This window comes from Lagenorhynchus albirostris, chromosome 2, assembly GCF_949774975.1.
Source record: "Lagenorhynchus albirostris chromosome 2, mLagAlb1.1, whole genome shotgun sequence".
Taxonomy (NCBI): domain Eukaryota; kingdom Metazoa; phylum Chordata; class Mammalia; order Artiodactyla; family Delphinidae; genus Lagenorhynchus; species Lagenorhynchus albirostris.
Window position 1 is genome coordinate 104267153 of NC_083096.1, and position 17074 is coordinate 104284226.

Genomic DNA, 17074 nt, shown 5'->3' on the forward strand with positions numbered 1-17074 from the left:
CCCCCAATACAAGAACAATTAATGCTATCTAAGAACGTAACGGAGAGGCTCCTAGATATTTTCTCTTGGGTGATGTGTTTACAAACTGGGCAAACACTTGTCCAGAACGCTGCAGATTCCTGGGCTTGCTAAGGAGGTGTTCAACTAGACGAACTCTAAAGTCTCTTTCAATTCTAAGATTCCCAATCTGTGAATAAAATGTGAAAAACAACATAAAACACTGTGCCCAATGAAGGCTGATCAATTAACCGATACGCCTTCACTGCCACCCTAACTGTATGCCTGGAGACGAAAAAGTTCTTTCTCCTCTTTTCTCTGCAGTGATTTCACGAGATCCTGGTTAACAAAAGGCACGGAAAACATGCACAGGTGGGATAAAAAGAGGAGTGGCTGAAATGAGGCGGCTCTCGGGACAGCGCCCCCAGCTCCCCGTCCCTCGGCAGCACCTGAGAAATCACTGCCCTCCACACCTCCACCCTTCTGTGGAGGCGTCGCGAGAGAATTCTCCGACCTATTACAGTCCACCCGCACCTGGCCAGAGACCGGTTATTGTCTGGAGCCTTCAGCGCCCAAGACAAGCAAGGAGGAAAGAGAAAGAAAAGCGGGAGAAGGAGTGAGAATAATGGACAACGGAAAGGGAAGTAAAGCAATCGGGAAGCCATACGCTCCTTTTGGCAAAATTGGCTTCCCCATCGATCACTCAATTTAATTCAGATCCCAAATGCCAACCCCCCGGCCCAAGGCAGCAGCCAGGGGTGGCCCAGCCGGAGTCCCCGAAGCTACCCCGGTCAGAGAACGGAGACAAGGAGAGGGAAATGGGCGTGTGGGTTGGGCCTGGCTGGCCGGAGGCCGGGCTCGGAACAAAGCCTCCCGGCTCCCCCTACCTGGGGCGAGGGCGACGGGCGGTGCCTCGCGGCTCCCCGCGTCGCCCCAGCCCGGCGACGCCCTCGCCCCGGGGACCCTTGCCAGGGCGAGGGGCCGCGGCGAGCCCCCTCCCCGCCCGCTAACAGCGCCCCTTCGGGACAATGGGCCCCCTCCCCCGCCTACGGGAGGGGAGATACAAAGGCAGAGAAGCGCTGCCCGGCACGGAGCCAGGCGTCCGGAAAGTGAAGGCGGAGGAGGGAGAGGGGACAGGAGAGGATGGCGGCGGACGCGGCAGCCCGCGGGCCGCTCCCCCAGCCGTCCAAGCCTCTGGCCTCAGCCCCACCGCCGCGGCAACGACGGGAGCGCGGACCAGCAGCCTCTCAAGTCCCGGCCGAGAGGGAAGAAGGGTCTGCACACAAAGAGGAGCGGGACCCCCATCCCCCAACACCAGCGCCGGGGATGGCCCGACGCGCTCTGGCCGCCAACGGCCGGCGGCGCCTGCCCAGCCCGAGCCCCTCCGGGGCCGGGGTTCGCACTGGGCGCCCCTCTCCCGGACTCACCCAAAGCTCCGTGCCCCAGCTCATGGCGGAACTCGAGGCGACTCGAGCCGTCTGGCTGCCCCGCTGTCCGTCCGTCTGTCGGCTCTGCAGTCAGTCTGTCCGACCTCCCACTGGCGGGCTCGCGGCTCAGCTGCTCAGCCTCCGAAGGTGCCGCCACCGCCGGTTTCCCCAGTGAGGGAGAAAGACGCGACTGGAGAAGCCGCCGACGCCGCGTCCCCGCCTCCCGAAGCCTGCGGGGAGGGGGCCCGGGCTGCGGGGAGGCGGGACGCGGAGAGGGGAGGGGGCTGGACGCGATGCACCCTGGGATTGGGGCGGACCCGCTCTCGCCTGGCGGAGGTTGGTAGGGTCTGCTCGCCGAAGGGTTTCGGCTCTTCCCTCGCGTCCAGTCTCTTGCTTCTCATACCTCCTGGCTCGGACTATCCCACCGCCGCCGTCATTCGAATATCTGCCTCCAAGAAGGAAAGGGAGGGAAGGAAAAGTCGCCCACAGCCCTTCTCTACCCTGAGCCCCTTAAATGAGGCAACTCCTTCCTGCCTCTTGCCTCCTCCACTTGGGAGAAACCCAGATAAAGAAACCTCATCCAAATTCTTGGGTTTAGATTGTGAAGAGTTGTAGTCTATTTATAAGAAAAAAAAGTCTTAATGGTTAAAGTGATCTTAGGAATCACCGAAACGTGTAGAGCGTCAAAGGAAAAGGCAACTTGCCCGATTCTGTTTTTAACAAAACATTTTAATTTTGTAAGTCCTGTCAGGAAATCATAAAAAGAGGCAGATCTTTCGGCATTCATTTGGGAATGTTGCCATGACAGGAGATGAAAAACATGCACAAATGTGACCCGAGCTGTCACCTAAAGGGAAAGGAGAACTGAGCTTGCCCCCTTTCTGGAATGGGCACCTCGTGCGTGGAGGTGTTGGATGGGAGGCAAATTCCTAACCGGTAGTGCAAAGAGCCTCTTCCGAACTTCAGATATCTCTCACTCAGAATATCGTAACCTTGGATGCAGGTCCACCATTTACTTTTTTCTCTGTGGAGTTACTTCCTGGCCTCTCTGAATAATCATTAACTGCAGTCGGCAAGTTTGACTTGTTGCTATTAAGACATCAAGTACGCTTAGCAACTCCCTAACTTATGATTGAGCGTTAATTGCTTGTCTCCGAAACCCACACACACATACACACACACAGAGTTCAGTCCAGTTACTAGTAGTAAAGTACTCCTCAGTGTGTCTTGACAGCTGTTTCTTAAGTTCTCCCAACCGGCTAGTCAGCATTCGAAACTCCCCCCCATTATAGGGCCTGCTCAGGTGCCCCAATCTCTTCCGCTTTAATCCTTGTCCCTGCCTAGCTGTATTTCCTCTTGGCCTTGAGGCAAATATCCTGAGCCCTCCTGACCTTCCAGCCACGACTCTTGCTAAATTGTTTGCTGCAGTTCTGAGTCCAGCTCCAGGATACAAATACCTCTTCCAAGTGGGTTGTCACCAATATTTAAATGCTCATGTGCCATGCACTGAAAAGGCTGTTAAGCATTGACTAAACACTTTCTCTTTCCAACATTTTTCTATTTCCTTCAAAGTTATTTATGTCACCTAACACTACTATCTACCTCTCCTATCCCTTTAAAAAAATTGTGCTTTACATTTCAAAGTAAAATAATCTACCATTCACAATAAAGATTATCCTCAACCATACTGTTTACACAATTCCCCAATTGAACATAAAGTTTTATCTCCTAGATGAGCATTTTTCTTCTTCCAAAATTTCTGAACAGAACTCCACACTTAGAACAATTAATTTCTCTTCAAAAAGTTAGGTTTGGGGGCATCAAATTCAGAAAAAAATTCTGTTAGTCTACATTATCATAAATTTAAATATAATTAATATTAGCAACTTAAATTGAGAATCCCAAAAAAATTATTTAACTTACAAAATTCTTTCATGATACTGAAATTCACTATTTACTTCAACAAACTCTTTAAGCAAAACTTATTAAAAGTGGAAACTATCACAAAAAATATATATGTTTTGTGTTATATTTTGTTATGAAAATAATGAAGATCAATCAGATTTCAGAGTGTTCCTTTTCATAACAAATCTCTAAAATAGTATAGGGGCATTTTAGCTAATAAACATCAGAGGTGTTTTCCACACACATATATAGTCACATACACAAATATATATTATCAGCATGGCAGTTTATAAGGCTGCTGATTTTTAACATAATCAGAATACACTGGGTACTAAATTATTTTTGTATATAAGATTTATTCTTTATGGACCCATGACAAGGTATTTTGTGAGCAGTTCAAACACATCATTTTTATCTCTAAAAAAGGTAAAACATAACTTTTAGCATCTTGAAAGCAAAATCTCTTTGGTATAACAGCAATCTATTATTAATACATTCCAGATACTACCTCCAAATCATATTTTGCATCAAGTGATAAAATTCTGTCCAACCAATTATCTTGTATCTTTTTGCTACTTGACCTATTTTGGCAATCCATCACCACATAGTTTCTGTTTCAAATTACATATTTTATATGGTAATCAACACTAAGAAGGAATCGAGGAAATAATATTCTTCTAACTTTCTCTATATATTTTTACAATGGAGTCACTATACCAAGTAAACTTGAAGGAGCTCAAACACAATAACACAATAACACAATAAACACAAGCTTATTGCAATTTTAAAAAGTATTATACTGTCTTTTTATTAATTATGAAAAATAACTTTCATTTAATGCATTTTACCCTCAGGCATATACTTGAACTCTACTCCATGATAAGCCATTAAAGTGTTGCATTTTCTTTTGCATATTTTTATCATGTATTAATTCAAATGTAAGCCCTTTTTATAATTCTTTATGTAATAAATATTTAGCTAATGCTCTTTTCAGTTTCAATTTTTCCTGGCATGAAAGACATACGGATGGCCAACAGGCACATGAAAAGGTGTTCAACATCGTTAATCATCAGAAAATGCAAATTAAAGCCATAGTGAAATATCATCTCACATCTGTCAGAATGGCTATCATCAAAAAGAACACAAATAACAGATGTTGGTGAGGATGTGGAGAAAAGGGAACCCTCACACACTGTTAGTGGGAATGTAAATTGGTGCAGCTACTGTGGAAAACAGTATGGAGGTTTCTCAAAAAAATAAAACTAGGGCTTCCCTGGTGGCGCAGTGGTTGGGAATCTGCCAGTGCAGGGGTTGGGAATCTGCCAGTGCAGGGGACATGGGTTCGAGCACTGGTCCAGGAAAATCCCACATGCCGCGGAGCAACTAAGCCCATGCACCACAGCTACTGAGCCTGTGCTCTAAAGCCCACAAGCCACAACTACTGAGCCATGTGCCACAACTACTGAAGGCTGCGTGCCTAGAGCCTGTGCTCCACAACGAGGAGCCACTGCAATGAGAAGGCTGTGCACCACAGTAAAGAGTAGCCCCTGCTCGCTACGACTAGAGAAAGCCCACGCGCAGCAACAAAGACCCAACGCAGCCAAAAAGAAATAAATTTAAAAAAAAAAAACTAAAAATAGAACTAACAGATGACCCAGCAATTCCACTCCTGGGTAAATATCCGAAAAAAACAAAAACACTAATTTGAAAAGATACATGCACTCCAATGTTCATAGCAGATATAGATACAGATAAACATATATATATATATATATATATATATATATGTCACAATGGAATACTACTCAGCCATAAAAAATACTGAAATTTTGCCATTTGCAACAACACGGATGGCCTTGGAGGGTACTGTGTTAAGTGAAGTAAGTCAGACAGAGAGAGACAAATTCTGTTTTATCACTTATATGTGGAATCTGAAAAATAAAACAAACTAGTGAATATTACAAAAAAGAAACAGATTTACAGATATAGAAAACTAGTGGTTACCAGTGGAGAGAGGGAAAGGGGGAGGAGCAAGGTAGGGGTAGGGGATTAAGAGGTAAAAACTACTATGTATAAAATAAATAAGCTACAAGGATATATAGTACAGCATAGAAAATATAACCAATATTTATAATAAGTATAAATGGAATGTAACCTTTAAAAATTGTGAATCACAATGTTATACACCTGAAACTTATGTAATATTGCACATCAAGTATACCTCAATAAAAAAATTCCTGGCATGAATTTCCTTATTAAGTCAAATTGTGAAACACAGTTGTTCACTGCTACATTCTGGAATATAGAATAATTTACTTGTCCAAATGTATCAACCTCCAACCATAAATCAATCTCTTGTCAAAATTAAATTTTTGCAAAAGTTTATTCCATGTATAAAGTTAGTAATGTCTTAACCACTTTTTTGAAAAGTGTTTCCAAAGAAAAAACAAAGCTTTAGATCAACTTAATATTTGGAGCATAGAGAACATTCCTATGCATATGTGCATCAATGTCCCATCCACAAATGGTTACCAATCATACATAATTTCCACCATTGAAAGGAAACAATCTCTGGCATAAACAATGGCAATTCCTTTCTTGTCATTTAAATATCTTAAAAATATGTCTTAAAAATAAAACTATGGAGGCAGTGTCCACAAATAGGATTATTACCTACATAGGATGGCCAGAACAATCAAGCTAAAATTACCTTTAGGAAGAATATCAAGGCAGTGTACTTGGCACCTCTGTTTTAATGCTTCAAATGGAGCACCACACCAGGAATGGGATCATACTAGAATACTGATCCACACAGGCAAATGAAGAATGGTACTGGCTAGTTAACAGTTATCACTACTTTCTGCACTAACAGTTTTCCTAACCAAGAATAGGAAGAAATTCAAAACGTCAAGAGCATACTTTAAGGTGGCTCACTGAAAAGAAAGAAAACCACCTACTGTTTTTTCTTTGGGGATTCTGCTCTCCATTATTGAATCCAGTTAAAGCATTTTATATAACGGCTCTAATGAAACTTGGCAAAAAGTAAAAGTAAAAGAAAATTCCACATAAATCAAACGGAATAGATTTGCTTAAAGGGGTAACTCATTTCCGGTTTTCTATGATGATTGGTTTTTTCCCACTGGTCGTTATGGAACTTTGTAACTCTAAAAGCATTTAGGTATTTATTTAAGTTAAATTCTCCTTAGAGCCAGGAGACCTGATAGAACAAAAGTAGCAGATTTCTTCAGGTGTTTATTAAACCTTCGCAAACCCATCCAAAATTTCCACTGATTAAATTCTTAAAGTGCTCCTTTTCTTGCTGTTGCTGTTGTAGGGTTCGAGTGGGGGGCTTGTTGACAAAATTTCAAGATATGCACATCAGTTAACAAAAAGAACACCTAGTTCTCTATTTTCTTTTTATGAAATCCAATCAGGTGTATCACATGCACTTATAGAAATACAACCAGCTTTTACAGGCTCTTAAGAGCCACTGTTACGTTTTCAGGAATTTTGCAAACAGGTTGTTAAAAATGTTAGATTAGCATCTGTCATGGTGAGAGTGCTTACCCCACGGAAATTGGCAAATATTATAAATCAGGGTTGGTTTTTCCCTTGGAGAACTAATTGCTAAACGTCAGCACACCACTGTCGAAATCCTATGCAGATTAACAGTGAAGGAAATGAAAATATACTGTTAGCTACTAAGTAAGAACAATTCCAAAATGGAATAATAAAATTTAATTTTACTGAGTCCATTCAGATGTATTTGGAATACTCAGGATCTAACCAGATTATAATTGTTTCTTCATTTCCTGTGTAACAGAATCATACCCATTATGGTAACCCTTGTTTCTACTGTCTTCATATTAGGATTCTAACATTTGTAAGTCTTTGTCATTTGATATTTATTATTTTTATTAATATGTTACTGATTTACTTTAAAAGTCATAAATCACAATTTTGCATCCTCCATGTCAGGATTTTATACTACCCATGCTTAATCAAGTAATATTAAGTCGATGCTTAATATTACTTTTGTTGATAATAAAAATGATTTAAATAATTAATAAGGAAAAGTTACCTCTAATGAGACATTGTGGTGATCATTTCACAATGTATACAAATGTCAAATTATGTTGTACACCTGAAACTAATATAATGTTGTATGTCAGTTACACTTAAAAACAACAACAACAACAAAAACTTACCTCTAGGCTGGTTCTCTTCATTCTTATCCAAACCCAATTAGCTAAGATTTTAATGCTCATTTTAAGGACCAAAATAGCTCAGACCTTAGATATTTTAAGTTCTTTGAAAGTAAAATAATCTACTATATGTAAATTCAAGGTATTTTTATTTCAGTGATCACTTTATTGTATAATACAGTTGTATCTTATTAGGTAAAACAGCAAGTTAAAGCCATGTATTTCGAAATAAGCCAACAGCTATCCAATTTCTGGTTAAACTCTGAGTATTTGGCTTTAGCCTGAAGAGCCTGGTCCTATAATTATAAGCTAGGTCATCTCTAATACAGGACATTCTAGAGAGAATTAGTTGAAATAGCTTCCAGTGGATCAAAATTTTCTGTGGAGTTGCCTTATTTAGCAAATAAAAATACAGGACTCCCAGTTAAATTTGTTTCAGATATTGCAAATATTACATGGGACATACTTATAGTAAAAAATTATTTGTTTTCTATCTGAAATTCAGAGTTAACTGGACATCCTGTACTTTATCTGTCAATGCTAAGTACTCAGGCTGATCTTGAACACCCTAGGTCAGGGACTTTTCACCAGATGAATTTAGACCATGGGTTTGAGGAAGTCAGTAAACACTTGAAATTGGATGTAAAAGATTTTAAATAAATGTGTTTATAGCTTTTTTGAGGAACAAAAGCATAGCTTTTTTCAGTCGCTCTTAATGAAGAATTTGCTTCAAAATCTCTTGGAGAGTTTATTAAAAATTTTGTGCCTGACAAGGTTGAGAACAGTGGTTAGAGGATGCTATCATTTTTGTTTAAAGGGAGGAATTTTTAAATATGCATATATATGCAGAGAATACCTCTGGAAGGACACACAAGAAACTGAAGGTAGTGGTTCCCTCTGGAGAAGGGAATTTGGAGACTGGGGTGAAAAGATGTCTTACTTTTCAGTATTACTTTTTTGTACCATTTAATTTTATTATATTGTCTACATGTTATCTATTTAAAACTACAAAAATAACAACAGTGCCTAGGCCTCTAGGCCTATTAAGTCAGAATTTCTAAATTTCCAGTGGTTGGGCCATAATGTTTGTGTATGTCTGTGGTTCTTTTTTTCTTTTTTTAACTCCCCAAAGTATTTTGATTATACATCGAAATCACACACACACTGTTCTATGGAATTTGCCAAAAAAAAGGCAAATATACACACTCCACACTCACACACATACCATTCCCTGTATTTCCCAAGAAAGACCCAGACCATGAATGACTCACTTTAGCTATGCTGGAGGGTATCTGTGTAGAACTGACAGGGGGTGAGTCAAACCCGTCCACACTCTGGGGTGGTAAGACAGGAAACAGCTCGATGTTTAAGTTGAAGGCTCCAGAGAGCAGACTCCAGATTAATGTTTTGGGCCACTGGAGTACACCCTGGAGTAATTGAGGAGTTGCTTACCCCTCTATTAAGTAACCTGCCTTTTCTGCACTTCTAGTGGGTGGGGCCAGGCTTAGCAAGAATCTGCCACTCCTGGAAACTCTTCTTAGTGTTCAGGAATCATAGGAATTCTACCAGCCTGGGTCGGGAGACAGCCCCACCTGTTCACAATTTACCTTGTTAAAACAAAAGGAGACCAGCCTTGAAAATTCCTAGCAGACAAAATCAGTTTGGCCTAGAAATTAAGCTTAATTTAGCTTGTTTGGGGGAGACTAAGCCGACCTGGGTCATTTCTTGCTTATGCCTCTGGAAATCATAAGCAAAACTTGAACTGTTTCCCAAGGTTGGTATGACGTTACCACTGAAAATTTTAATATTATAACGAACCACTGCAAAGAACAAATAGTATTGTTTTCTCACTATATAAACTGCTTTATAATAATATACCGCTGAGCCTCATTCCATGTTTTGGTTTGAGTGCTCCTGGTTTGCAGGCTGTTTTTTTGGTGTGTGCACAATAAACTTTTACTAATTACTACTTCAGTGATTCATTGGTTTTACTTTGGCTCTTTCTGAACTTTGACAACTTCATCCTACCCACTACTCAGCAGATGTCCTTCAATGTTCAGCGAATGACTACAGTTTTCAGGATTAAATCTGCAAAGAGAAAACTGCTCCCACCTGAGTGTGCTAGAGCAGTACTTGGGTCATTCTCCTGAAATCAGCCTAAAGAAATGGTGTCTCTTCTTTACCCATGCTTCTCTCCATTTCAGCAAAATTGGCAAACATAAAATCTGAGAAAAAATTAATTTTTATTCCCTTTTCTTAGTGTTCTATTTCAGGTCCATTGTATCCAGAGGAAATGAAGGCCACAGATTACATGACTGCCCCACAATGTATGCAATGCATTTGGTTCATTTACAAAAACAACTCTGGATGTTATTATGAACCTGTGTCGTAGAAAATAGTGTCTGGTATTCTTCTATTGACAGTAGTCCTGGGCATTCTTAGAAATCCTTCTTCAGCCTCCAAATTTAATTTCTGAGGTCATATTTCATTGATTCTTTGGAAGACAGTGGTCCAAATTTTCCCTTGATAGATCCTAAATATTTCGTTGGTTAAAAGAGCGCAGGATGGGGCTTCCCTGGTGGCGCAGTGGTTGAGAGTGCGCCTGCTGATGCAGGGGACACGGATTTGTGCCCTGGTCCAGGAAGATCCCACATGCCGCGGAGTGGCTGGGCCCGTGAGCCATGGCCGCTGAGCCTGCGCGTCCGGAGCCTGTGCTCCGCAACGGGAGAGGCCACAACAGTGAGAGGCCCGCGTACCACAAAAAAAAAAAAAAAAAAGTTGACTATAGATAAAGGTAAGTCATATTTCCAGCATTGATTTTTAGATTCTTTTATGTCGAATACCTGTTATCTCATTCTTAATTTATTTGCTTTCAAATTACCAATAAATTAGAATTTTTTTGAAATTGCATGTAAAATGGCATCAGTTTGTTACCGTTTTAAAACTTGTTCAGAAATCCAGATTAAAAGAAACTTTAAAAATTAATGAAGGGAATTCAGAAAGACCATGAAAGCAACCATGACCTCCACATTCCTGGCAAAAGATCAGCTGAGGTGAGTTAAGTGCTTATGAACCGCACAAAAAAAAAAAACAAAGAACAAAAAAATGAGGCCAGCTTAAGGCTGATTATTTTTAAGTAGGGAGAAAGTCAATTCAACTATGACTCCCAAATTTCTAATCTAAACATGTTATCTTTTTCTACTGTTGCTTTCCTGAGGAAGTATATGTGCAGATATATACTGAATTAAAATAACACATTTAAACATATTTAAGTACAAGAGATAATTTGACAAGGCTTAAATAGAAAGAGCCAGATAAGGCCATCTGTGAAAATATACAATCATAAACTTCAAAAAACGTAAATGAGTTAATCTACATTCAAGAAAAAAATTATAAAGTACAGAAATAATGTTAGAATATAATACCTCTTGTTTAAAATCACACAGTCTTGTTTTTTAAACATTTGGGGACAGGATTCAAGGTTGGTTTGTTTTCTTCTTCTTTACCAAGCCTACTGTGAAGAGGTAGGAATGAAAACACTTGATTTTATATTATTGTTTTTATATTATTTATTTTATTCTGTTTGTTTTCTAATGGTTGAATGTGTTCTTGTTTCCCCAACTTGATGGTAACATCTTCAAAGGTTTGCATCAGGTCAGTAATAAGGATGTTTAATACAAGCTTTGAGGTTGATTAATTGATTTTAAAGTGCCAACAGGATCATTTTTAAGCCTATATAATCTGCTTCACTTCAAGAAAGTTGTTTGTTTACCCTTTACTTTAAATTCCCCCAAGAAAGGAGAGTTTTAAACTCCCCAGAAAATGTGATACATTTTGGATAATGATGAAACTATACCCTATTGTAATCAAATGTGTTCAGGTTTTGTCAAAGCCGTGCAACTGTCTACATATTAAAGGATTTTAATGGCATTTTTTCCCCAGAAAAACTCTACCAAATGATGAACTTTGTTAAATATGGACGTACTCTACTTTACACAAACCTGATACAGCTTAAAAAAATCTGAACGTAAAACATCCATGTTGGCACTGCAGAGTAGAAAAGCTACAGCCTCTTTCACAAATGGTCTTACATCAACAAAATACCCATATGGAAAAAATAAATCTGACCCCTACGTCATATGATATACAAAAAATTCAATTCCAGGTAGACTTTAGCTCTGTGAAAATTAATATAATGAAGCTTCTAGAAAATACCATATGAGATCATCTTCATGACTTGGTATAGGTGGAAATTTTTTAAACAGGATACAAAATGCACTAACCATAAAGGAAAAAGTGATGAATTAGGGTATATTAAAATTTATCAAAAAGTTCTTTTAAGACAATGAAAAGCCTAGAATGAGGGAATATTTAGCAATACAAATGCCCAACAAAAGACTCATATCTAGACTATGTAAAGAACTACAAAACAATAAATAGAACACATGATAGAAAATTGGCAAAATACCTGAATCAGCACTTCACATAAGAAAATATTCAAGTAGTCTATAAATATATTAAAAAGTATTTAACCTTATTAGATATCAGAGATATGCATATTAAACCCCCCAATGAAAGATTGCTATATGTCTATCAGAATGGCTAGAATTAAAAAGATTGATAATACCAAGTGTTGGTGAAAATGTGGAACAATCAGATATCACATACTATATGACCCAATAATTCTACTTCTAGATATATACTCAAAAGTAATACATTCATATGTGCAACAAAAGGCATGTACAAGTATGTACATAGCAGCAATTATTTGTAATAGCTAAATACTGGAAACAACCCAAATTTCCTTCTGTAGTAGAATGGATAAATAGAGCTACATTCATATAATAAAATATATTACCACAAAGAAAAAGAATGAAATATATCAACAAGTAAAAGTAACAAAAAATTATTGAATGAAAGAAGCCAGACACAAAGAATATAAAATACAGTTACATTTGTATAATTTCTCAAAACAGGAAAATCTAAATTATAATGTTGGAAGTCTGGATATTGTTTATCTCTGGAGAGAAGGAGGAGGGTAATGATTGGGAGGGAACACAGGTGGGTCTTCTGAGGTGCTGGTAATGTTCTTTCATTTTATCTGGGTGATGCTTATACAGGTGTTTTCACTTTGTAGCGATACTTCAAACTGGCAGTACTTAGATCTGGGCATTTCCTATATGTGATACTTCAATTTTTAGAAAGTTTATTTTTAAAAAAAACTGATCTCTTAGGGACACTTATTTGCCTTGTAAAACAACTCTGGTTTCAAAAAATGTTGGATCATTTACAATGTCTTTCAAATTTCACAGAACTTTTCAGAAACATATCCACTGAATAACAAATTGCAAATCATTATTAAACATAGGTAGGGGAGTTTAATCATTACCTTGGTTTTGCCTGCCACCTAACGGCAAGAATGCTTCACTACACAGAAGCAAACAATCTGTCCCTGTGGTGAGCAAAAGAAACTTGACTTTGGCTACAATTTGCAGGACTGCTCTTCTGTTGAATTTATCATCTGCAAATATTAGATAAGTATTTGGATTTTATGTAAATATTAAGTATAATATTAGGACATGTAAATATTAGGACGTGATGTAAATATGACATTCATTTAGGAGTGTTAAATCTGAAATATAACAGAATTTTCCATTACTTTGTGTAAGAAGTTAACGACTCTAATTTTTTTTTATTCTTTCTTTTGGCCATACTTTAGAGTCCTTACAGACTACAGCCCACTTGGTACGGCAAATATCAGGCAGCAACACGATATATATTCCTGTTGCCATGAAGATCCAAACAGAGAAATATGCACTATGATGAACTCTACAACTAAAAAAAGAAAAGTAAAGAATTCTAGGTGAGAATAAGCATTTTTGAGCCTCAAGTATTAACTAGATATTTTTGAAAGCAAAGAAGCTTTTCCCTAGACAGAGCTCTCTGAAAGAATCTTTAAGATAACTAGCAATCTTTCTGGTAGATTTCAACAACTTCTATGGAAAAACAAAAAGTGAAGCGAAAAATGAAAAAGAGGAAGTTTTGGCTACATTTATTCTATCACCCCTCTCTTTATCAAATTCGGTTTTATTCCTGAGTAGTCAAGAGGAATAGTTTCATCTTCCAGCAATGCCCCAATGCCTTGTTATATTTAATCCAAATAGAACTAATCATTTTTTGTTTGTATTAAAAGCTTTATTGAGGTATAACTGACATATAACACTGTACATTTTTAAAGGGACATGTATATATATATATATATGGTCATTAAATAATCATAACAATCAACATAATGAATATATCCATCGTCCCCAAAAGTGCCATGTGACCCTTTGTAATCCAAAACTTCTTCCCCCAATCCAGCTCTGTCCCTAGGCAGTCACTGGTTTGCTTCTGTTCATTATAGATAAATTTGTGTTTCCTAGAATTTTATGTGAATGGAATTATGATATACGTACTCTTTACTGTCTGCCTCCTTCTGCTCAGTATAATTATTTTGAATTCATCTATGTTATTGCTGTATAAATAGTTAATTCCTTTTTATTGTTGAGTAGTGTTCCATTGTACGGACATAGCACAATTGTTTTATCCGTTCACTTAGATGGACATTTGGGTTATTTTTTGTTTTACAAATTAACTATTTGTAAATATTACAAATAAATATACTATGAACAATTGTACAAAAGTATTTGTGTGAATATATGCTTTCATTTTAGGGGAATGATTATTTTAGTAGCGTTTGCTAGGCTGAATAATGACCCACCAAAGATGTCCATGTCCTAATACTCAGAACCTGTGAATATGTTACCTTATATGGCAAAAGGTACTTTGCAAATGTGATAGTTAAGAATCTTGAGATGGGAGATTATCCTGATTATCCAAGTTGGCCCAATGTAATCACAAGCATTCTTACGAGAGGGAGGCGGTAGAGAGAGAGTCAGACAGAAGGTGAAGTGACAATGGAGTAGAGGAACAGAGAGAGAGACTGGAAAATGCTGTGCTCCTGGCTTTGAAGATGGAGGATGGGACTATGAGCCGAGGAACGCAGGCAGCCTCTAGAAGCTGGAAACTGATTCTCCCCTAGAGCTTCCAGAACAAACCAGCTCTGCCAACACCTTGACTTTAGCTCAGTGAAATGGATTTTGGACTTCTGACCTCCAAAACTGTAAGATAATAAACTTAGGTTGCTTTCAGTCACTAAGGTTGTGGTAATTTGTTACAGCAGCAATATAAAAATTATGTAATAAAATGTAATGGCTAGGTTATATAGTAGGTTTACAGTTAACTTTTTAACAACTTCCATACTGTTGTAAAAAGAGATTGTACCATATTAAGTTTCCACTAGCAGTGTATGAGAGGTCCAGTTGCATCACATGATCACCAATACTTAGAATAATCAGTCTTTTTAATTTGAACATTCTAGTGGATATGCACTGGTATCTCATTGGAGTTTTAATTTTCATTTCCGTGGTGAATAACAATGTTGAGCATCATGTTATGTATTTATTTGCCACTCATATATCTTCTTTGGTGAAGTAACCACTTAAATCTTTTGCCCATTAAAAAAAAACTGGATCATTTTTCTTATTATTATTGGGTTGTATGAGTTCTTTATATATTCTGGATACCCGTTCTTTTTTGGATATATGTCTTGCAAACATCTTTTTCCACCCCATAAAAGTGTCTTTAAAGAACAAAAGGTTTAATTTTTATGAAGTTCAATTTGTTGTTTATGGTAAGCAGCTTCTGAAATGGCATCTAATGATCCCACCTTCTGGCATTTATGCCCTTGTGTAATCTCCCCCCCTTGAGTGTGAGCTGGACCTAGTGATTTGTTTCCAATGAAAAGCCTGTGGCAAAAGTGATGAAATGTCACTTCCAAGATTATGCTACAAAAGTCTGTGACTTGTTCTCGCTTATATCCTCTCTCTGGCTCTTCTTTCATCCTTCATCTGATGAAGCAAGCTGTCCTGTTGTGAGCTGCTGTATTAAAAGGCCCACCTGGCAAAATCAAGGGTGACCTCTGGCCAATAGTCAGCAGGAAACTAAGGCTCTCTCAACAACCCTTGTGAAACTGAATCCTGCCAACAACCACATGAGTGAGCTTGAAAGTAGACCCCTACCCAGCTGAGACTTCAGATGAGACCACAGGTCCAATAACAATTTCATTGTAGCCTTGTGAAAGACTCTGAGCAGAGGGCCCAGCTATGTTATGCCTGGATTCCTGACTCACAAAGGTTATAATGTATGTTGTTTTAAGCCACTGAGATCTTAGGTAATTTGTTACAAAACAGTAGATAATGAACAAAATGGATTTTTTTCTTTCATGCGTTTTGCGTCCTATTCAAGAAATCTTTGCCAAACCCAAGGCCATAAAGATTTTCTTATATGTTTTCTCCTAGAAATTTTAAAGTGTTGGCTCTTACATTTAAGTCTATGCTTCATTTTGAGTTAATTTTTGTATATAGTGTGAGATAAGGGTATATAGGGTGTATATAGTGTGAGATTCATTCTGTTACATATGGCTCTATCCAATTGTTGTAGCATTTGTTGAAAATAGTGTCCTTTCCTCATGGATTTGCATCACTCATTTATGAAAAATCAATTGACCATGTATGTGTGGCTCTAATTCCAAACTCTCTACTCTGTTCTATTATCTATCTTTACACCAATACCATATCACTTTGATGTCTATAGCTCTATAAGTCTTAAAATCAGATAGTGTAAGTCCTACAACTTTATTCTTTTCCAAAGTTGTTTTGACTGTTTTAGATTCTTTTCATCTTCATATACATTTTGGAATCAACTTGTCAATTTCTACACAAAATTCTGCTGACCTTTTTTAATAATTGGGATTGTATTGAATCTATAGGGGGAGAATTGACATCTTAACAATATTGAGTCCTCTGATCCATGAATATATCTTCCATTTATTTAGATCTTCCTTAATTTCTCTTAGTAATGTATTGTCCTTAACAGTGTACAGGTTTTCAACATCTTTTGTCAAATTTATTCCTCAATAGTTCATATTTTCAATGCTATGAAAAACAGTATAGGGCTTCCCTGGTGGCGCAGTGGTTGAGAGTCCACCTGCCAATGCAGGGGACACGGGTTCGTGCCCGGGTCCGGGAAGATCCCACATGCCGCAGAGCAACGAAGCCCGTGTGCTACAACTACTGAGCATGCACTCTAGAGCCCGTGAGCCACAACTACTGAGCCCACGAACCTAGAGCCCGTGCTCCACAATGAGAAGCCCACACACCGCAACGACGGGTGGCCCCCGCTCGCCGCAACTGGAGAGAGTCTGCACGCAGCAATGAAGACCCAATGCAGCCAAAAATAAAAATAAATAAAATAAATAAATTTATTTTAAAAAATGTTTTTATTCCAAAAAATTCTCGCATACACAGGAGTTAACACAGAAGTTAGTATTAACTCCCATATACCCATCACTGATTTAAATAATTATCAAGTTTTACCATATTTGTTTCATCTGTCCCTTTTATTTTCTTCATTGCTAAAGTATTTTAAGGGAAATCT

At 38.4% G+C, this 17074-nt stretch overlaps 1 protein-coding gene across 2 annotated transcripts in view; it reads right to left on the reverse strand.

Moving 5' to 3' along the window:
• The window catches only part of FNBP1L (formin binding protein 1 like), a 120296-nt gene extending 118659 nt beyond the window's left edge, over positions 1-1637 (reverse strand). For both annotated transcript variants that reach the window (XM_060139560.1, XM_060139559.1), the window contains exon 1: positions 1425-1637. In XM_060139560.1, coding sequence (XP_059995543.1) covers positions 1425-1448 — 24 coding nt within the window. In that variant the 5' untranslated portion in view covers positions 1449-1637. The remainder of the gene's footprint in view (positions 1-1424) is intronic.
• Between the last annotated feature and the right edge of the window lie 15437 nt (positions 1638-17074).